The sequence below is a fragment of the Sinohyriopsis cumingii genome, chromosome 17 (genome assembly GCF_028554795.1).
Source record: "Sinohyriopsis cumingii isolate HCF-2022 chromosome 17, ASM2855479v2, whole genome shotgun sequence".
NCBI lineage: Eukaryota > Metazoa > Mollusca > Bivalvia > Unionida > Unionidae > Sinohyriopsis > Sinohyriopsis cumingii.
In genome coordinates, this window is record NC_142977.1 from 55,948,177 (window position 1) to 55,972,177 (window position 24,001).

The 24,001-nt window shown below is 33.3% G+C and overlaps 1 protein-coding gene across 3 annotated transcripts in view; it reads left to right on the forward strand.

Annotated features, from left to right (window-relative positions):
* Positions 1-23,509, forward strand: part of LOC149778803 (formin-binding protein 1-like) — a 131,920-nt gene extending 108,411 nt beyond the window's left edge. For all 3 annotated transcript variants that reach the window (XM_089939559.1, XM_089939561.1, XM_089939560.1), the window contains 3 exons: positions 2,046-2,188; positions 4,566-4,681; positions 9,021-23,509. In XM_089939559.1, the coding sequence (XP_089795685.1) occupies positions 2,046-2,188; positions 4,566-4,681; positions 9,021-9,184 (423 nt within the window). In that variant the 3' untranslated portion in view covers positions 9,185-23,509. The remainder of the gene's footprint in view (positions 1-2,045; positions 2,189-4,565; positions 4,682-9,020) is intronic.
* Positions 23,510-24,001: the final 492 nt, after the last annotated feature.

A 24,001-nucleotide genomic window follows, 5' to 3' on the forward strand; every position in this document is an offset into this window, starting at 1 on the left:
TGATAAAAGTTCTGAAAACTTCCATCATTGTCTAGTCATTGCAAGTTGCCATTATCTAGTTATAAATATCATCCAACTCTGTTTCCTCTGTTTTGCTGTCACATGATAGTGCTTTTGTAGAGATGGGACTTGGGCTCTGTAAGTAACACTGATAATACAGCATGTAAAATCTATGAAAGGCTGCAACTGAACACAGCAAAATGATGGTGTTTAAATAACCACCATCTGTTACTTGTCACTGAGCAAGTATCAAATGTGCAGCATGTTCATAGGGTTGTCAAATGGGAAAACACATTCACTGGAAGAGGTAGAACTCTGCTTGGTACTGAACAAGTACATGTACTAAATTCATGGCTCGATCAAAAGGATTGTCAGCTTGAAAACAAAGAGAGTTCTGTCTTTACAAGCCAAGGGATTATTAAGCAACAAGAACATGCAAAAAACTTGGGAAATATCACTTAGAAATTAAATCTGACTTATGGAAAAGGGAAAATAAAACTTTAATCAAAACGTTATTGCATTAGACAGTGTTAATACAGCAAAACTCAACTATTAATGCAAGTACAGTTTGTTAGGACTTGCACATTAATGGAAGCAATATACTTGCTAGCAAACAACCACAGGTGGGTAGTGTTTAATTTACCCATAATATTTTCAAATTATTAAATCCAAATAACTGTAGATACAAGTATTGTGTAATGAATACCATCATAAAACAGATAAACACAGTGCATACTATCTCTCAACATGGGGTTTCCCTAAAAACATTCTTATGATGTTCTATTGGTCTTAAATGAAATGTTGCTGATCTGATACAATGTGGCCACCACTTCAGCTATCTTAGAATATTGTTATCATTACTCTTAAATGGAAAGCCATATTGACATGGGGTTTTCAACTTAAAACTTCTTACAATGTCTTGTTGGTGCTGATCTGATGTTTAACATGGCTGCCACAGCAGCCATACTGAAACTATTGTTTCACTCCTCCTGATTGGATGGTCACATCAACATGGGGTTTTCACTTAAAGACTTTCTATGATGTCTAGTTTGTCTTGAGTAAAAATAGTGTCCATCTTGAACATCTTGTTATTGCAACTATTCTTGAATGGAAGGTCATATTGACACAGGAATTTTACCAGAAGACTTCTTTATGATATCTAATTGTCCTAAATGAAAATGGTACCAGTCTGATATCCATTATGGCCACCACAGTGGACATCTTGGACATCATCTTGCTACTCCTCCTGAATGGATGATCTATATGGGATTTTAACTAAAAAATTTCTTATGATGTCTTGTTGGTCCTAAATGAAAATGGTGCCAACCTGATGTCCAATATGGCTGCCACATTGGTCATCTTGAAATTTTTACTATCGCTATTGCTGAACAAAAAGTAATATTGCCATTGGGTTTTCATATGGCCACCACTGGGGCCATCATGAAAATATTATCGTTAATCCTCCAGAATGGATGGTCATATCAGCATTGGGGTTTTACTGAAAAATTCTTAAAATGTCTCTTTGGTCCTAAATGAAAATGGTGCCATTCAGATATTTAGTATGCCATCCAAACTCACCATCTTGAAAATCTAGTTATTAAAATTTCTACTGAATTAATAGTCATATCATCAAGACTTCTTGTGATGTCTATTTGGTCTTAAATGAAAATGGTGCCAGTCCAACTTCTTTTGTGACCTCCACAATGGCCATCTTTAAAACTTCTAACTTTTTGTCCTAGATGTTTGGTTGTACCAATATTGTATTTTCACCAAAAGACTTCTTATAATGTCATGTTGGCACTTTGCAGGAATGGTGCCAGTCTGGTATCCAGTATGGCCACAGAGTAGACATAAAGTAATTTTACTATTCTAGTGTTATATAAAGGATCATGTTGTAATGAGGCACATTATAGTGAGGATGACTGTGTATAGTGTTATATCATAGCTTTATTCATTGAGTAGACATATATGATTTTGTTCTATTTTAAACTTATTGCACAGGTTTTTAGTCATAATTAATTTATTCACTAATTTTCTAACCACAGGAATACCTAGCAGATGCTGAGGGGAAGTCACGGCGGCATAGCACTTCTGATGATTCCATTTCACAGAGTACATCAGATGGCAGTGTTCAAGGAAACATTATATCTGCTCCAGGAACACCAATCCCACCTCATAATGTTTATGCGTAAGTAGTTTGAAGTTGATAATAAAACATTTCTATAAGGAATGCAGAACCAACTTGCAAATAAAGTCCTTGAGAGCTAGGCTGTTCTATTCATGTTCTTGTTTAAGACAAAATAGTGCATTGTCAACCTTATTGGTTCTTGGTTGGATCTGGTAATGAAATTTGTGATGATAAGTATACACTCAGACCATGGTGGTTCATTGGATAATGTGCCAGACTCCCAGTCAATTGGTTACACAATTTAATCCTACCTTGAACAGCCTGGTCAGCTGCAATTGTGTATCTCAGGGTGATGCACTTTACTCCCCTTACCTAGGAATTGAATATATTCCATCATATTCAGATCAATCAGCCAGTCCAGGGCAGTGTTAGTTTCCTTCACCTCCGAGATCACAGTAGAGTCACATCACATTTACATCAAATAACATAAAATACAATAAATTTAAATATAAATTTGCGTGTCAAAACTACCAAAAACCATTCATCGCTCCTTCAGTTGTTATTACAGCATCATCAAATGCTATGTACAGGCTTCCATACAGTGCTTACCTTTCCAATGGTAACAGAAGTGCCATTATCAACAGCATCATCAAATGCTATGTACAGGCTTCCATACAGTGCTTACCTTTCCAATGGTAACAGAAGTGCCATTATCAACAGCATTAATGTTTTGCCTGAAAGTTTTTTAAAGTCATGTATCTTCTTCATCACTTGCTACATTCAGGTGAAAGCCTTTGATAAATCATTATAGGTCTTCAGTTTATGTTTTGATAGAAGTGCCAATCTTGCTGGTCTTGAAGGTTTAAGCTTAAAAGGTGAAACAAGTATTGAAGTTTTGCATTCTCATTTTTAAAATCACCTATCTTTTACATTGGAGGTTGAATTCAGCTGAAACTTTAGTATCATATTAAGGCCCTGAGTGGCCGAGTGGTTTAAAGCTCTCTCCGTTACGGATCACTGCCATCTCACCTCTATCTGCGTGGGTTCAAGTCCAGGATTCGGCCAATGTGGGTATGTGAGAAAGCTTGCCAGTAGCTTCTCATGGGTCGGTGGTTCTTCTCGGGGTTTTCCCGGGTTCTTCCTCCACCATTAATACTGGCCACCATGCACAGCCTATCGTGTGCTGAAAAATGGCGTTAAACCCACCACCACCACCACCAACAACAACAGTATCATATTACTGTGGATCTGAAGTTTATACACTGATTTACTATGAGATTCTGTCATGATTGTCTCACCAACTTAAACAGAAAGCTTCATTTATCATTGAGAATAGTGTTGAAGTCTTGTGTAAAAAAAGATGTGTTTGAATGTCATATGTTGGCATTTTGTCGTGCATTCATATTTAATATTGCAATAGATTAGAAGTTTAAATACAGATAAGCTTGGAGTTCCCTTACTGCCTCTCTATCCTACTTAAGCAGAAAGCAGATTTTATTATTGAAAACAGTATTAACAAATGTTGTGTTCAGACTTTTGAATGACACATACTTTAAACATAAGTTTTTGTAATCAGCTGAAAATGTAGAATAGTATTGCTGTAGTCTTAAGGTTTATACATCGATATTCTAGGAGTTTGTTTCTTGCCAGTCCCACATAAATATGCATTAATTTCGACAATTATGTAATTTTCTTTGAAAGTTAATGAAAATATGATAGATACAGAGGTTATCCTTACAAATGTGCAGACACAAGGTTTAGGAAATAGCTTAATTTCAATTTAGTGACTAAATCACTTTGCAATGAAAAATATGGGAATCATTCCCATAGCAACCAGGACATCAACGTAAAATTTACTTCAAAAATGAAATAGCACCACCTCATGCACATCATCTGAAGAAAATTCAGAAGTAACCAGAAAATGTTTCTTGACAAAATTGTATGAGCTACATCCCTGCCCCAGTTAAAACTTTACGACCAGTTGCATCGTATTGGTTGATGCATCCATGTCACATGGGGTACTTATTTCTAGTCTGAACTGTCTGGTTTCCTCCACACAGAGACCACCCCACATTAACATAAGAGGTGTTACGGCTACTTATATGACAATTTGCATGTTTGACATGAATCCAAAGTAAAGTTAAAATTTCATTATTGGGATTTACATAGCTTAAAAATACTTCATTCACCTATAAGTCAGGTCCAAACAACATTGACCCAGATCTGCTTTCACATAACACATTGGCAGATCAGGGTCAGTGTTCTTTGTTCTACTAATTACTTGTGGAAAATCACATAGACCCAGATCTGCCTGCACATGATGTAATGGCAAACCTAGGTCTGGGCAGTTTGTAGTTGGACCCAGCTTATAATTGATCATGTATGGTAGTTTAATTTCCATTGATTAAGAAGCTCAAACAAAAATTTATTTTAACAGACCAATTGCTGGTGAAGAGGATATGCCTCCAGAACCAGATGTTGATGAATTTGAAAACCCGGGAACAGATGATTACCCTGTGATAGGCACATGTAGAGCACTTTATGGATTTGAAGGTAAGTTGATGGTTAACATCTTATTATCTTGTTGTCAAGGTCCAGGTGACACAGTGCCGTCCATCACACCTATTTATGCACAAGCTTGTAAATACTCTTGTTTTTCCATGTGTTATTTTAATTTCCATCAGGTTTCCTGAGATGCTTCATTCTTAAAAAAAAAATGAAAACATTTGCCTTTGTTTCTTGTAGCTATGGACCTTGATCAGCTGATCATAGTAATTTAAATGGCTTTTGAATACTTGAAGCATTCAAATTTTGTAGCACATCTATCCATAACACTAAGTATTAGAAATGTCAATGCATCTATTGTTGATCTGTCAAATGGGCCAGTTTTAACAAAATCTTTGAGATAGCATCTTGCCGTAAATGGCGTTTGAATTTTTACAAATTAAGCAATTTTGCTTTTAAATATAGCCAGCCTCATTACAAAAATTAAAAGACTTTGAAACAACTTCTTCATGAAGACAACTCAGCAGAATATATCCAAATTTAAAAGAAAGCATCCTGGCATGAAGGTTATAAAGATTTATGCAGATGATGCCAGTGGACTGTAAGATAGGATTGTTGTTGCTAAAATTAGGTAAACCTGACCAATTTCCATCAATAATTGCTATTTTCATCCAAATTTGGTACATCTTGGCATAAAGATCTTTCAGTGTTCTACAAAGGATGATAATCCATTATCAAATATGGATGCCATTTCAACATTTTCTCAAAAACTGCTGAACACAATTTGATCAAGGTTTACAAAAAGCAGTCAGGCATTTAGACATTTCAAATTGGTGTAAATTATGTCAATCAGTAAAATATCACAGTAGTTACAAACAGTATAGCACCTGTAAAGGATTTATTCTCCAGTGGTACTAGAGAAAAGTTGACTAAACTTCACAGAAATCATCCTGGCATAGAAGGCCCTGTTTTATGCAAATAATGAAAATCCACTTTAAAATACTGGCACTATTACTAAAAATTAATAAAACAAAATTGAAATGATTTATTCACAAAGACAAATGTTCAACACAATTTGACAAAGATTCCTGACACAAAGTAGTTTTAAATTTGTTCAAATGATGATGATCCACTTTCAAATATGGACACTACTATTCTAAATATTAAAACGTCAATTATTTCTTTGGGAAAAAAATAGAAATTCTTTTACCAACCATTGCAGAAAGCATTCTGGGATATATTGTGCAATCTGCTGTTAAATATGATTACCATTACTAAAAGTGTAAAAAAAATGTATTAAAAACATTTTTTATGACTTTTTCAAATGTGGACACATTCAACAAAAGCATTCTGGCATAAAGTTCCATCGTTACTTATAATAGAAAAACAGATAATCTAATTCAGAAAACTTTTTTGACAAAATGTTTGAGAAACATACTTGCATTAAGCACTTTAAAATATATACAATAAGTACCAATTCACCATCAAATATGGCCACCATTACTGAAGTGGAAAATATTTAAATAACTTCTTGAAAATGACTCAGTGGAATTTAACCAAATTGTAAAGGAAGCATTCTGGTTTTAATGTCTTGTAAGCTGATACATTTGATGCCAATAAATATGACTACTGTTATAGATAATAGAAAAACCTTTAATAACTTCTACTAAATAACTGATTAACAAAATTTTAACTAATTCGACTTGATTAGCTTGAAGCTTGATTAGCTTGACCTAATTAGGTTGAAGATCTTGGAGATTGTGTACAAATGATACCATTTTGATATCGCTTGTTATTGCTAAAAGTATGAAAATATTTACACTACAAAGCAAGATAAAACACGTAACAGAATTTGACCAACTTTCATGCAACACATTCTTGTATAGAAGCCATTCAATATTGGATGAATGATGCTGATGTGCAATCAAATATAAATGAATATACACAGAAAAGAGAAACCTTACAGATATTGCTTTCAATACATCTGCAATGAAAATCATCGGAAAACATTTTTAAAATTTAAAGACAGTATCCTAGTGATCCAGATTTCTTGGCCAACTGCTTTTTTATTTGCCTATTAGGTGCATATCAGCCAGGTGAGTGAATGCCATGCCCACTTGGGCCATTTGTTCTGTGCATTCATCCTTAATTGCATGTGGCCTTGATTGACTAAGGATACTGACATTGATCATGCATACTGACATAATGTACACAATGTACACTTAAGGCCTTTGTGACCAGAGGCAGTTGCAGTGTTATTGGCAAGTTCTTGTTTGCATCCTTTCATTGACAAGTGTTTGAAGTATTGATACACCCCCATTTTAGTTCACCTGGTTATCAAGACAGGTGATTTATGGTGTGGTCTTGTATCAGTTGTGTGACATCCATAACATTTGCTATTTTTAAGCTTCTCAAAAAACCACTTGATGATTTCAACCAAACTTGGTAGTTAGCGTCTGGGCATGAACGGCTTTAAAGTATGTATAGACGATGCCAATCTGTGACCAAATATGGTTGCCATTACTAAAATTAGTGAAATCTGTAGATTACTTCTTCAAAACTGCTCGGCAGATTTCACCAACTTGACCTGAAGGACTTTTCAGAATTTATACAAAATAACGATATTGATATGCTACCAGATCTGGCCGGTGTCAGTAAAAATAGACAAACCTTTAAATGGCATTGCAAAACTGCTTTAAAAAATTTGATGATATTAACAGAAAGTATCCTGGCATGAAGGGCTTAAAAGTTTATACAAATGAAGCAGAAGCTGCCATTACATATGGCTGCATTTACAAGAAAAATAGGAAAAGCTTTTAACAACTTGTCAAAAATCTGTTAAGCTGAATATTTTGATGCTATATTTTAAATATTTTACATTTTTTAATTTATTGGGTTTTTTTTTTCTATAACTTTTATGGAGATTTGACATTTTAATCTGTTATCTATCCATACTTCATCTTTTTGTTATTAGGAAGGTTTTATCTTCCTAAATTTTTTAGTTTTATTTTCAGTTTCTTATCTGTACATTTATAGAATGTGACTTTTAGCCACTATTGTGTTGATATGCCGTTAAATCCTATACATGCCTGCATACATGCATATTTACAAATTGGACAGAAATCATCCTGCCGGAGATTTCGTGTTCGAACCCTGGCCAAGTCATAACAAAGACTTACAAAACTGGTACTGGCAGCTGCCTCACTTGGCGCTCAGCATTGTGATATTAGTGTTAGTCTGCTTGGCCAGGTGTCAGAATAATGTGACAGGGTGGGACATGATGCTTCATGTCTGTGCATGATGCCCGCATGCTAGACATCACTATAAACTGCCACATTGCAGATATCGTAGCGATATGGCTAAAATTGTTAAAGCTAAATTAAAATTCCAAATCCTGGCTTAGAGGCCTTCAAGTTCATACAAACCTTGCCAATCTGCCATAAAATACTGTTGCCATTGCTGAACTATGAAAGGTCGTCAACAATAACTTAGAAAGTGTTGAATGGAATTTGACCAAATTTGACAGAAAGCATTTTGGAACAGAGGGCTTTCAAATTTATACTAACGAATCTGATCCACCTTTAAATATGACTGTCATTATTAAAATGGAAAAGCCTTTAAACAATTCATTTGCAAGGAAAATGCTCAGCAGAATTTGATGAAATTTCACAGAGGCTTCAAGTAATTAAGGGCTTTGTAGTTTTTTTATAATTGTGCCAATCTGCCATCAATTTTGGTTGCTGTTTCCAGAAATAAAATAAAAAACACTTAAACAACTCTGATCTCGGTGATCGGTTCATTACAAAATTTGACCAGCAAACAAACTGGCCTTTCAATATTGGTCAGGTGAGTGATGTGCCTTCAAATATGGGTCTAGTTACTAAAATAAGAGAAGCCTTGAATCAACCGTTTTAATAATATATTTGCAAGCGACAGTATTGAAAGAAAGTTCTCTGGAAAGCATCCTACTGACCCCGATTTCTTGGTCAGCTGCTCTTGCATTTGGCATTTAAGCAGATGTCATTTGAGCGGTCTTAGGTCCACTTGGGCTGTTTGTTCTGTGCATTCCTCTCTATATCTGTTGGTCATACCTTTTTGTTCTACACCATTGGGCAGAATTACATGAAACTTAGTACAGTTTATCCTGTTAACTGACAGTATACAGTATTTGTATGCAATTTTTACCCATGCAAGTGCACACAACAGTCAGATGCCATTACAGAATTTGCTGGTGGTATTGCATACTATGTATTAGTTGGAAATACCATTGATGAGCATACTTCAAAACTTCACATTAGAAAGATTTGGTTGCACTTTACATCAATAATTTAAGAAATCTTTAGTGTACACCAATAACATGCATGTAAGTAATTTATTTATCTTTCAGCGACGAATCAGGGGTCAATATCAATGAAAGAAAATGAAGAAATGTACATACTAGAACAAGACCAAGGTGATGGATGGACTCGTGTTAGAAAACATGACAGTTCTGAGGGCTTTGTACCCACCTCTTATATCCAATGTCATTTCTATGACCAAGATGCAGTCTAGCCAAACTGACAAGGAATTCTTTGTGATATGATATTCAACAGATGGGCTATATGTAGGTGACAGGAGATTTTCTACAGTATAATCTGAGATTATATTGTAGACACAGTCATGGATAGTGTTGTTGAATGACACTACTGTGTAGTTGTGTCACATGCTCAGAAAATGCCAACCCCTCTGAATCTGGTGCAGAACTTGAAGAAATTGTATAATGTATATTTAGTGAAGTTAAATAATTTACAAGCAAAACGTCTTAGAGAAGAAGGGGAGAAAAGGGCTTTTGAAGCTCTTCCAGTTGTCAAAGATGGCCACCATGATGGCCATATTTGGATATCTGATTGGCACCTTTTTTATTTAAAATTAATGAACTCAGAATCACTCGTGCATGAATTTGCAAAAAATATTTTTACATAAAAGAGAATGATGAATGAAAACTTATCTTTATTGGATTATTAATTCATAATTTTTTTGTCCAGAATATTTCACATCTGTTAAATTTGCAAAAACTTGTTGACACTTAAATAATCAAAATTCCTTGTAACTCAAATGATATGCTCAGTCCAAGTTGAAAGTCAGATGTTGCCTGCAACTTTGAAGACTTAAAAAATTGAAAGCTTTAAAAAATGTAAACACTTGCTGCTTCAATTTATTCTGTTATACTACAGTTTACAGTATTTTAATATCTTCAGTAAGAAAATAAGCTACAGTATTTATAGTTCTCCCATGTCAGTGGTGTGTCATTGATCACACCCTATAATGCCTTACAACATGACTAATTTAGTGCAAATGGTGCTTACATTTTGTTGTATTTGAATACCACACTAGCTCTTTCATTTCATTTTCCTTCAACACAGATGAAAAAAACATTTTTCATGTTTTTGGAATTAGGTTAGTTGGTTTTACAGCACAGCAATACAAGTAGGTTATGTAATGCTAAGGCAATTGGAGTAGAGTGCCTTGTCCAAGGACATACCACTCTAGCCAGTCTGGGTTGATCCATTTGATTTGAATTATCACCCATATAGTCTTGAGTTGGGCATTCTGTCTCAACAGCTCCCTTTTGGAATAAGATGTCTAAAAAAACCTAAAAAGGAGATTATCTCTATCAATAGGGAGTGACCCCTCAAAGTAAAATAAAAAAGATAAATTTATATTGCTTTGAAAACTCAGCCTTGTTAAAAAATATCTGTTGAGGAAAGTAACAGTAAAAAAATTTCAAGTAAATTATAGTAACATTGGTGATTTTGGGATTGTCTTGTTTAAATTTTATTGCTAGAAAAAGTCATTATCTACATATTTACACATAAATCCTATGCTGGACAGAATAAATTTTACTTAGATATTTTCCTAAAACTTGGTATCTTTACAAGAGTTTGTTCCTCATAAGATGTCAGAATAGTACTTTCAGAGTTATCTCCCTGTTTTTTTAAACTTGCACTTTTACTTCATCACAGTTAGGTGAGGTATTCCATCAATATTTGCTAACTATCAGACCTAGTTTCTGTCTGTCAAACATGTTTCAATGGTGTTTGTCAGAAAAAAGAGACAGTTGGAGCTTTTAAAGTATTCTCATTGGTTTAAAATAATCCCCAATCCATATATAAATCATCCCTATTCCAATATGAAACATGTAGAAATATCCACAGTTTGCAATTTAGGCAATTTGTCACATGTGAATATTAACCTTTTTTATCTTAAATAATTTGTTGAGGCATTCTTCATAAATGCCTTAAAAATTCCTTTTAAGTAGCTGTATATAAGATGGAGACAAAAGAATATGGGTCAGTTGGGGTGGGTAGATGGTATGAGAGTTTGTACATTATGACCATTTGTTTATAATGTGTTCAAGTAGTCATGTCAGATTCAAGTATACGATATTTCACCTGAGTTTGAAATGATATTTTATATTTACAGCCAATCAGAATAGAGTTTACTAAGTAATATGACTTTTGATTGGTTGGGAATTAAAGTTCATATTTGGACTTAAGCCCAAAGGTTGTATAATCAACCTGCCAAACTTATAAATAACAAATACTTCACTGTTGGTCATTTTATATACATTTTTTATCAGTTATTTTAAGTGCATACAAATATTTATAGTTAAAAAAAACACCTTTCGGCTAACTAATGCAAATATTTAAGAAATCTTAATAAAAATATTATACTATCCGTATAACAAAGTGTATAAACACAAAGGAAAACAGTGGTTATGATTTTTATAATTTGTATAACAAAACACAGGGGTCCTTAAATTACAGACAGTAATGTAGCCTATCAGATGCTGCTTAGACAAGGAAGAGCTTCAATAATCCCAGCTCTACCTCTGTTCCTACCCACTTCAGTCAGGTAGATATACTTGCTGACTGGGGCAATATGAAAAGTGCAATGCTAAGTGCAGATAAAGGTTGCACACAGACTTCCTTTTGATGTATGCAAATGGTAAATACACTTGCAGCTTCAAAATCAGACTTGGATTGGCAGTCACGTACTGCACATGCAGATCAGGATCTATGCTGTTTGTTCTACTTAAGTTTTCAATCAACAACATAGACAAAGATCTGCTATTGTGTTGCGTGACTGGAGATTTTGTCTTTTCTGTTTGTATTTGAGTAGGCATTATATACATAGTTAAATCTGTTATACTTTGTATTGTGTCTGTGAAATATGATTCTTCTCCAAAATTGTGTATTAAATAAATATATTTTAAACTCCTTAAATAAATAAAACATCCCCTTGCCAACAAAGATGAGAGGGAATAGAGTGTTTTCCCCATTCCTCTCATTTGTGTGTTCATTTGTTACCCTACCAATAGTTAGTTACCCACTATAAATATCTTGGATCCTATTTGGATACAACTTGTGAAGACTAACTGTCATAGTTAAACTTGATCACTTTGACCTAATTTGCATGCTTGAGTTACTTCATTATTTTCGTTTTATTCATTACACACTCAATATCTTGGATTCTATGTCACCTACATTCATGAAAAGTGGCATGTAGATACATCTTGAAGAAAGAAATGATCATACTAAAACTAGGTAACTGTTACTAACCTTAATTGCTTGCTTGAGTGACTTTTGTATTTTCAGCTCTTTGTTATACCCTCAATATCTTTTCTGTTATGCAGATAACATCTTGTTGAAACTAACTTGATCCTACCGAAATTAGGTTACAGCATTTGGACATTTTAAGTGACTTAAATACTATCAGCTATTTGTCCATTACACCCTCCATATCATGGACCTGTTTCATCTACATTAAAGAAAATTGGTTTGTAGATGCATCTTGATGAAAGTAGCTCATTCATACCATATATAGGTCAGTTTGAAACATTTTCCGTGATTGAGTGAGCTTGTATTTCAGCTGTTTGTTCATGACTTCCTCAGTATCTTGCCCTTATTTCAAGTACACTTATACAATTTGGTTTGTATGCTTGTTTGAATGAAAGTAACTCAACTTTAACAAAACTAGAGCAGTTTGATTTAATTTTCACACTTGAGTGACTTTTTTTTTAAAACTGCTTTTAACACATGCACTATCTCTGACCTTTTATGATCAGTACATGAAAATGGGAGAATGGATACATCTTTATAAAAGTAACTCAACATTACTGAAACATGGTCACTGTGACCCAGTTTTTATTGTTGCTTTTTACTTTTGTACTTTATTTTCAGCAACACATACAAATTGCTTCTTCTTACATCCCAGAGAAGGTAACTTTACCATGTGAAACTAGATCTGTGAGACATAATTTTCATGCTTGAGTGACATTTAAATATTCAGCAGTTTATTTCTTACACTCGAAACATTGGCTGCTATTCACCTGTACTCAGGAAAATTGGTATGAAGATGAATCTTAATGAGAGTAACTTGACTACCAATTAGGTCATTGTGACCATACATTAAGTCTGTTGTGTAGGTATCAGTCCATTATATATTCAATATTTTAGACTATTTCACCTGTATTTATGAAAGTGGTTTGTGGAAGCATGTCAAAGTGAGTAATCCTACAATGTACAAACTAGGTAATTTTGATTTTTATGCTTGAGTGACATTTATGTTTTCAGCTATCCTTTCGTTATTCACTCAGTATCTTGGGCCTATTTTTACCTACACTTTTGAAACTTGGCATGTGGAGGCATCTCGTAGAAGTCGAGTCAAGCATATCAATATCATGTACATGTAATTGTAGTTTATTTTTCATGCTGGAGTGACTTTTGTATTTTCAGCTGTTTCTTATGTCCTCATTATCTTGAACTGTATTTCACCTACACTAAAGAAAATTGGTGTGTGAATGTATCTCGAAGATAGTAATTCTTCAATAATAGAAATGGATAACTGTGACCTAATTTTAGGCTTGAGTGCCTCAGGAGTGATATTTTCCCTTATTTTAGTGTATATTGTTGGCTACTCCAGATGTGCTTCTGTTGGCATGGGGATTCATGTTTAAAAGTGAATACCATGTTTTAGTAATGTACAGGATGTATTCTGTAAGAGCTATTCCATCAAAACTTATTTTGATGTTGGAATACTTCCAATATTTATACTTACCAGTAGGTATATTCTATGAATATTAATAGTTTTATTACAGGACTCAAAACACTGAGGATATCTTGCCTGGATGATGCATTTAATGTGTTTAATCTGTCTTTCCAGTGAAACGTGTCAACCCTATTTATTTCTTTAAAATTTGCATGCAGCTGTAAACAGTGAAGACTCAGGTCTGGCTTCAGATCAGGGTCTACTTACAATATCTGTGAAACAGCTTTCAAAACCCACCTGGTGCATTATGGGATATCAAAACTGGGTCTATGGTATTGGCAGTTGGAAGTGTGTTTTATGGTAAATGGAACAGCTCAACATGATACAGATCTGTCTTCACTACCATATTACACTGGACCGCTATAATGTCAACCCTTTATAATCTAAGAGAGAGAAACTAAAATGGCTGAAATAATTTTTGGGAACAGAAAAAAGTACAATGACTTCTGCTCAACAACACTGCTCAGCTTGTTGGCTTTCATTATCTTGATAATTATCAGTGGAAGTTATAGCTGGCAAAAGTGAAAAAAAAAAAACATTTAAGAACACACATCAGAAAGGATAATCTGATTACTTTACTTTATATGGGTTAAAGTTATTTTATTGGCATGTTGGAACAGATTTAAGTATGTTGAATTTAGAAACCAACTAATGTTCGAGAAAATTAGGGAGTTGGCCATCCTTGAAGGGTACTTTTGAACACTTGCTGGGGTCATGGGATTCTGGCCATATAAAGGGGGTGGGCACTAGTCAGTTGGTCATTTAAGAGGGAACCACAGTATAGAAGAAGAAAAAATTGATTGGGTTAAATACCAATCACAAAGTTAATGTCAGATGGCATTACTACTAGCCAAGTTAACTTACTGTGTCAGGTTTCTTTAACTATGACAACATTTGTAATTAGTGTATATCCAGTTTTATTATTAATAGTTCCTGGCGCCATTACCAAATACATTTTTCCTGTTAGTTTTTCATCTGAGAATAAATATGGTGTTTTTCGTCAAGCCTTTTTAATGGTGCAATGGTGAGATGCTGGTATTGCATTTCATAAGGCAACTTTGGGGGCCGTATTCAGTTTTTACATTTTATTTTTTATTATCTTATGAAAGTAACTTTGCTTCTTTGTCGGTCACTGTTGAGATGAAACCTTACGATAGTTTTACTGTTTGCCAAAAGTTTGTAACTGATGTAATAGGATTTGTGTCTTGCCTGCTTAACACCATTCATAATCTTGACACTGCATTTTGCAAACCCTTGTGTAGTACTGATATATATCATGTGTTTTATTATGCAACTAAATACAAGTATAAAAAGTTATTACTACTTGGTAGTGAAAAATACAGCTCAAATAACATTCTTTCTTCCTGTTGTTAAATAACCGATGTTAATCATATGATTATGTTAATGTATTCATGATTACTCTGAAGCACTTTATTCTTGGTAATAAAAAGATAAGCATCTGAATGTCTAGTTGGCTACCATATATACTTGCATATAAGATGAGTACAACTGCAAACTTTACAGACTCGGATGCTGCTGTCCTCAGATCTAGGTCTTTGCAAATTTAATTAGGAGTAATCAGTAGAGCAAACAGCATAGACATGGTTCTGCCAGTACATTACAACAGAAAATCAAGGTCTGTTTTGCCTGTGGTTTGACTCAACTTATAATTGAGTATGTACAGTATTTCTTTCTAATTCTTATGAATATACTTTATCTGGGCATGTTTGAAAATTTAGAAAATGCTTCTCATCATCATACTGGTCCCTTCTGAAAGATAATTGAATAGTTGAACCTGGAGTGTGTTTTTATGTAATGAACACATGGTTTTGATAGCCTAGTGCAGAATATTTAGTCCTAGTGGCTGTTTATAGTGTTTTCTTGGATTTAACAGCACTTTTAACACATTTTTGGCTATGTCAAGCTGAGGAAACGGGAGCCAAGTGCCTTTCCCATAGGCACACTCAGGTAGCTGATTTGGACTGGCCTGAATGGGTATTGAACCCAGGATCCTAGGATTACGAATACAGCAGTTTACCAACTGAGCTACTGCAGTTCCACAATAAGACTGTGATTATCAGATTTACTTTTATTTTTCTGGTGCTGATATTTCATGTAGCATTTACCATTTGTACTTTGCCTGTCTTTACTATGCTAATGAACTGATGAACATCTTTTGGAAAAGTCAAGGACCACTTGACGTGCTCAAGGGCAAATATAGAGGCAACAATATAAATACTGTATAAACCACTTGAGTTGTGCTATAATGGGGTTGATGTACCTTTGTTCTTGCATTCATCATTACCAGTATTTCCAAATTGCATGCAAACCATTTTCATTGCATCAGTATGAACCATTTTTTCATTTCCTTGGTACATAACCTTTAACCTTTATGATGAATTCCCTCGCATTATCATTCAATAATATTTGTTAAGTAAATTAATGTGCTCAATACTTAATGTACAAAGGAAGATAAAAACTTATATTTTCCCGGTCAGTTGTACATTAATTATGGTGTTCAAATTGCCCTAAATTCATTGGTAGCTTTGAGATGAAAAAACTTATGAATATGGAATATAAGTTCTTTGTCTACAGTGTTTTTGGTGCAGATTGTATATGCCATTTTTCTTGCACAATCTTAACCCTGTCACTGGAATCATATCATGTCCACTGGTTTAGACAGTCGGTGTTTATAAAGAAATCCTTGCTTCTGATTGGATAGAAATTATTTTCTTTCCACGTTACTGTACAGCTTTCATGCATTTAAAGTTTCATTTTGCCTGTATTTTCACTGTCATCAAGAGAATGAAAATATTGAAAATGATGTTTGCAATGTTGTGAAATACAAAACTGAAAAAGAGCTGCAGTCCAATAATTTATTTCCTCATTGACCTCATGTTGGTCCAATATAATAATTTTCTTTAAAATCAATTTTTAGCAGATAGATGTTATGAGGCATTATGTTTGAGAATTTGTCATTTTTTAAATCAAGCCAAGCTAAAGTAATAGTTACCTCATATGTACTCCTCAATGATATTGATTGATCAGCTTTAAGATTGCAGTTTTATTTCTACTTATAAAATGTGAATTAATTAAGTCCTATATGTGTATACATGTCTTTTAAATAGCTCTTACAGGAAGATTTTAGATAAGAAGTATGAAGTTTTACAACTTTGCATTGAGAATTTATGTGCATTCAGTGGAGCTAATTTATGTAATATATTGAACTATAGTATTTGCACACTCTCATGTTTGTTTTTACCCCTACCACCAATTTAAAAAACAAAAAGTATTAAAAATATAAAAAATGCACAAAAGTTAGTCATTTCATTCATTATTTTATAATTATCGACCTGTTGCCAAAGTGTCCCTAACACTGTCAGCTTGTGTTTTGAAGCAAATAGAAGCTCTGGCACAGAAAGACTGTTCACTATCCTTTTTCTGTTTCTAGAATAGTCCATTTTAGTAAAATCTGTGTTGTCTGCATCCAGTATTTGTAGTGTCTAGTTTTAATATTTCTAAAACAAAATGAATAAATGAAAGGAGGAATGCTTGTATACATGTGTTCAAAGATATGCGTCTCCAGAATTTTACACAGTTAGTGACATTATCAAAGACAATAAACTACATCACATCTGTTGCTTGAATATATCAACATGCCCATGCAAATATTTAGACTGTATTACCAAAGAAAGTTCTGTTTGATTCTAAATGCCCACAAGGTGACAGTGTTTGGGACCCCAGGCATATCAATCAATGAATGAAATGATCAAGTTTTGTACATTTTCATATCCTTGAAGCCTTTTGTTTTTAATATCAGTGTGGGGTTTACATGCAAATAGAATGGTGTGCAAATACAATAATGTATTACACATTCTGCTTTCATGAAAGTAAAAAAAGAAAGAAAAGATCATGAAAGGAACACTTAATATGTAGCAGATTCATCAAAGAGATTAAATTTCAGGACTGTTTCATTAACAACAAAATTATTTAATTGCTTTCATCATACAGTTATATCGGGATTTGTTCTGTATCATGTCTATGAACAGATCTATTATCATCTTTTGTATTTGGTTGTCTCTTTCTAGTATATTGACATTTTTCCACGACCTTCCCAGTATTTTCATTTTGCATGGAATGCATATTCATTTAGCTTACCATATTATACTCGCTTATAAGATGAGTCTAACTGCAGACTGCATAGACCCAGATCTGCCATTGCATCATGTGCTTTGCAGATCTGGGTCTGTGCAGTTTGTAAGGAGCGATCAGTAGAATGAACAACATAGACTCTGATTTGCATGCACATTATGCTACAGCAGGTCAGGGTCTTTGTTGTTTGCAGTTTGACTTGACTTATAAGCAAGTACATATGGTAATCTTAGCTCTTAGATTGTAATAGAGTTGCACTTTACATGAAAAAGGGGTTGCATCTGGTTATTACAAAAAATACTCAAATAAGAAAAACAAATATCTACCATATGTTCTTGCTTATTATATGTCAAATCCAACTCCTAACAACACTGACCCTGATATGCTGTCACATAATTCACTTGCAAATCAGGGTCAGTTTCTTATACTGATTACTCCCAACAAACTGCATCAATCCAGATTCACCAGCACATTTTGTGATGGCAGATCTTGGTCTGTGCAGTTTGCAGCTGTACTTGTCTTATAAGTGAGTTTATATGAAAAAGATCTGAATTATACTTTTGTGTGACTTAACGATGTTTTTTTCTTCTCTCTAACATTATTATTGTATATTGTCTGAATATAGTAAATTTGGTGCAGTTACTGAAAGTAATTTTTCACCAGATAATTGTTTTCATAGAGCTTGTAATTGTTTTATTTGAAATTGCAAAACACTACAATGTGTAGTCAAATATACATGTAATTAACAGCAGTAGGAAAAATTTACATCTCAGAAATGATCAGCCATAGGTCTTGTGTAAACATGTTTAAAACTGAAGCAAATGGAAAATGTTGCTGATGTCAAACAGTATATATAACTTTATGATAACAAAAATATTGAATGCTTGATTTCTATGTTAAATGAATGGGGTATTATATTGTGTTATTGCAGGATAAAAGGAGGTGTTTTGTGTTACTGTCAGATACACATGCTTTCGTATCAATATGCACCACAAAAAGGTTTGCAATTTTACTATAATGTATGTAAGTCTTGGGACAGGAACAAATTATTTTTCATGTTCCAAGACAGTGCAGTGTACAAGAATATAACCCATTTCAGTGCACAACAAATTTGAAAAATAATAAACAAAATTGATAGATGTTAAACCAGCTTTTGTTCAGTTACCAAATGAATAAACTGCTACACACTACTATATTTGATTTTACTTTGTTATTTTTACATGCATATTTTCATATTTTGCCAACACTGAAAATTGTATCAAAATGCTGTACTCACTTTCTTACTCCAAAATGTCGGCAGAATTGATGTAACTGTGAATACATGTCAGTGCACAAATTTCACTAACATCAAAACAAACAATCTTTGAACTGTTCTTGAAAATACTTTTAGGGCATCAGTTGCGTGACATTTTCACCATTGCACACTAGTGTAATTTTTAGTCAGCATAGAGTGGTCCCTATGATTGAAACTGAAATTCATTTAGCACAAATAGAAAATGTTCATTGTCCATGTGATGAAGTGATGTAAAGAAGGTCACTCAATACATGGGTGCTCTTTTCGTTTTTTTTTAATTTTTTTAATTACTGGTATCACATTCTAATGAATTACCTATTTGAAATTTTCAGGTATGAATGTTGTAATTACTGATGACTGGTGTCGGTTTTAATATAATAGTGCCTAAAATAACAATATTAAACAAGTGCACAAGAAGGACAAATTGTTGTTCACATGGATACAACATTGTGATAATGCTAAATGGACAAATTGTTGTTCACATGGATACAACATTATAATAATGCTTAATGGATGTCTTTACCAAATGAATTTAAACATGAGAAATAGAAAAAGAAAAACACATGAAACTTAAATATCCTAATTGATATTTTTTAGAAGTGTATCACCCCTATAACAATCTCATCTATTCTGTAATTGGAGTAGGCCTTAAGGACTAGTATATTAGGAATTCTTAACATTATCAGTAACAGAATATACTGAGTTGTACGTTATAAAAATGAATGTTCTTAGATGTCCCAAAATTACTATGATTTTGTCCCAAATTGTCTAGTGTCCCATTCAGTAGATCTACATTTTCAACAAAAAATCATCAATCCAGTTTGGAAATAATTCCACCTCATTAAATTTCAACAGCACAACCTTACAGTACCATTTCCTCTTGGAGGATTAACAGCATATACAGGGTATTTCTGGAAGTTTTTTTGCAATTTGCTCACTTATTATACATGTAAAACAAAAAGAAATAAAAAACAGCATTACATTTATTATTATTATTTTTATTATTATTATCATTATTTTCCCTGTGTCCAAATTTTAAGGTGGACACCAGTTTAGCTGAATTATGCACACATTTGCATATGTATTTGTTACTAGCCTTAGTGCGATAAAGTCCATGGACATTGGTTCAGTTAATATAAGTGGGTAGTTAACATTTTGGCATCTGATAACAGATTTTAATTTTTATTTTTATTATAACCACAGTTGAGCGCAAAATTAATTGCTCACATCAACAATCAACTTATGTTTCAGTATATGCTTGATTAAGTACACACATTTCTCCCTCAATATATGACTCATCATTATAACACAGTGTTAATAGGTGTGTATAGTCAGGAAACCCGTTTCATCAAATAGTAGTAAAAGTGTATGTACTTCATTATAATGGGACTTGCTATAGGGAGTATGGCTCCCATGGACAATATTTTAATCAATGAGAACTGTACCTTAAGACCACCACAGTATCCAACAGAATTTTCTGCTTTCTGCTATAGTACTGGAAACTTAAAGATGGATCATAAATCCAGAAAATTTTGTGTCGCATCATAAACCTTAGTGCTAACATTGAGCATCCAAAATGAGATTGGAAAGGTCAGTGTTAAATCTACCTGGTAAGCATTCTGAAGTAATCTTAGCATAGCTTTCTAATTATTAGTTTGAATTAATCAGGATGTTACAGAAAAATTGTGTTGGTTACAAGCTTGTCCATGCAGGTTTATGCAAACTGGTATCAGGCCACCCAAAAAGAAGTAATGCATTATAAATGTAGCATGGAAAATAGGTCACATTCACCCACCTACTTTGCATAGAAGGTCTAGTCAGCAAGATATCTCCACACTCTAAGGCACATAAACCTGTTTTGTGCAACAGTGCACAAAAACTGATCTTTAATGCCAAAAAGACCATGGTTGCAGTATAAAAGCCTGCCACATTTATTGTGAGACATGAATTTACAACAAAGTCAAAACATTTTGACTGTCCATATGTTGACTCAAATAGCATGTTACTTGTCTATATGTTAAACCAAATGGAATGTTATTAGTCCATATTTTGACTAAATAGCATGTTATTTGTACATATGTTGACCCAAATAGCATATTTTTTGTCCATATGTTGACCAAAATAGCATGGTATTTGTCCTTATGTTGACCCAAATAGCATGTTATTTGTCCATATGTTGACCCAGATAGCATGTTATTTGCCCATATGTTGACCCAAATAGTATGTTGTCTGTAACAAATGCAGACTCCAGTGTTTTAAACTACATTGCTGTCTCCCATACAACCTTAGGTCTATCCAGCAGATCTTTTATTTTCAAAACTCATATTACTCATTTTATTGTCTATAAAATATGTTAAGTTTTTTTTAATTGATTATTTCCTCAAATGTACAAATAATGATCGATAAAAAAAATTGTCATTTTCGTTGTCACCTAAATTTGATAATTTTTATATATTGATTATTCATGAACAGTGATGGGCTATGAAAAATTTAAGACAAAATACAGATATTTTATTTCTCTTAGCATTAAAATCTCCTACCCAGTAATTGGCAGATAAAGATAAATTGCACTGTGATCATATTGTACATTATTTAGCTTCAGACAATGTATGTACACACAGACATTTGAGGCAGAAGGAAGTTATGCATGTGCAGTAAAGATTGTTTATTACGTTCTTGGATACAATGTTTTCTCTATTTGAATATTTAAGTTTAATTTCCCCAGTCATATTCGCAGTTACTGTATATTCCAGATACTTTTGTTATAATGTTACATTATTTAATTAGTAATAGTTTTGTATTTATGTGGTGTGCCTGAGAAAGTCTGATCAATTGTAATATTTTTATCACCTAATGTGCCAATGCCAGCTAAACACTGGTGGTTGTTTAAATAAGGAAAGCATAACAAAGACACTGGATAATCCACACATTTCATTCATAATTGGCACTTTAAAATCATGCATTGCTTGTGCAATCCATTTAAAGCATGAAAAGAAATGTTTTTGTTTTTGTACCTTTTTGACTAAATAATTTATAAATATCTTTTATGTCATTTTTAAATGGTATGTTGACAAACTGAACACAGCTTGAAGTTGTGATAATCTTTTGTGAAGTAATCAGACAGCATAAATTGTTTACTACATATATATCCAACATCATTGATTTGGACAACCATATAAGGATTTTGAAAAGTAAACTATGAATTTGGATAAAATGTGTTTCTTTCTTTTAATGTATTAACATTCTAAAAATCACAGTCCAGTTTGAAACAAACAATCTTTACTGCATTTAGATATTAATGTACTTAATTCCATGTAAGAATTATGATTGGGGTTTTTTTGCAGGAAAGAAAATCTTGTTAGTTTCAGTAGAAAATATTAGGGAAAGCTTTGTATTTGGAATATGTACCTCATATACATTTGTATCAGTGTGATACATGTAACATTTATCAGTGTGATACATGTAACATTTGTATCAGTGTGATACATGTAGCATATAGTATACATAGTCTTTAGCTTGTATGAGAGAGAGAGAAATTGGGAGGGGGGATATAGATAGCTTTTGATGCATTATCTTTATTAGATGTAAAATTGTGCAAATAAAGTATGTTCAAGAAAGAGTCCAGTTATTGTGAACTGTTTAAACATTGATTCACTATTTTATTGCGTGGTATCAATTTATACTTTCCAATAAAATTTCATGTATAATATGGTTATATATACATGTTTTTAAAATAGCCAACAAAATAATTGTTTCCAACATAACATCCATTATTGCAGATTGTCAGCATGAATTATTTTTTAGCTTTCTGGTTTGTGTATTCTTGTGGGCATGCATATTTAAGTTTGTACAGTTCACAATATGGTCGTTCTTTTGTGCATAAACTGTGTGCTAGGATTGAAATAAATTTATTGCTTTGTAAATAAGCAGGATGTAATTATTATGAAAATGGCTCCTTTTAAACTAAGTGGTACAAGATAAATATTAGTCCATATGATGTAATTTGTGTGGCAGTAAACAGCTTATAGTATGACATATAGACTTGTGTAGATGCTAGCTATTGTACATCTTTTAACTGTTCAAAATGAACATACAACCAGTCCAGTCACTACTATACTCTACTATTCTAGTTAGATTTATTTGTCATTACATAAACATTTTCATTCTTCAAATAATAGTATGACAACAATCTGTGTTAATATTTTTTTTTACTAAATGGAGTAGCTGCATTATTCTCCTTACAGCTATACTTTCCTCAGTATAGCATGATAGTTTTAATCAAAGAAAATCTTTTATCATATGTAGCTTATTACGTCAAAAATAAAAGTGAAATTTCTGAAGTTTTGTCATAATTATTTATTTTACTGATTCGGGTTACTGTTGTGTATATGATTATTATTTTATTATTATTATTATTATTATTATTATTATTATTATTATTGCCAAGTAGGCATAAGTAGGTGGATTGCTGTACCTACCTACCTACCTACATACCTACCTACCTACATTTGGGTGATATGTACCAATGCATACTGTTTTCTCAGTATGATACACACACACACACACACACACACATATGTATGTGGGGGCCGAGTGGTCTAAAGTGCTCACTGTTACGGATCTCTGCTATCTCACCTCAGTCTGCATGGGTTCGAGTCTTGGGTTCAGCCTATGTCGGTATGTGAGAAAGCTTGCCAGTAGCTTCTCTTGGGTCGGTGGTTCTTTCCGGGGTTTTCCTAGGTTCTTCTCCACCATTAATAATGGCTGCCATGTATAGCCCATCTTGTGCTGCAAAATGGCATTAAACCCCACAACAGCAACATATGTATGTA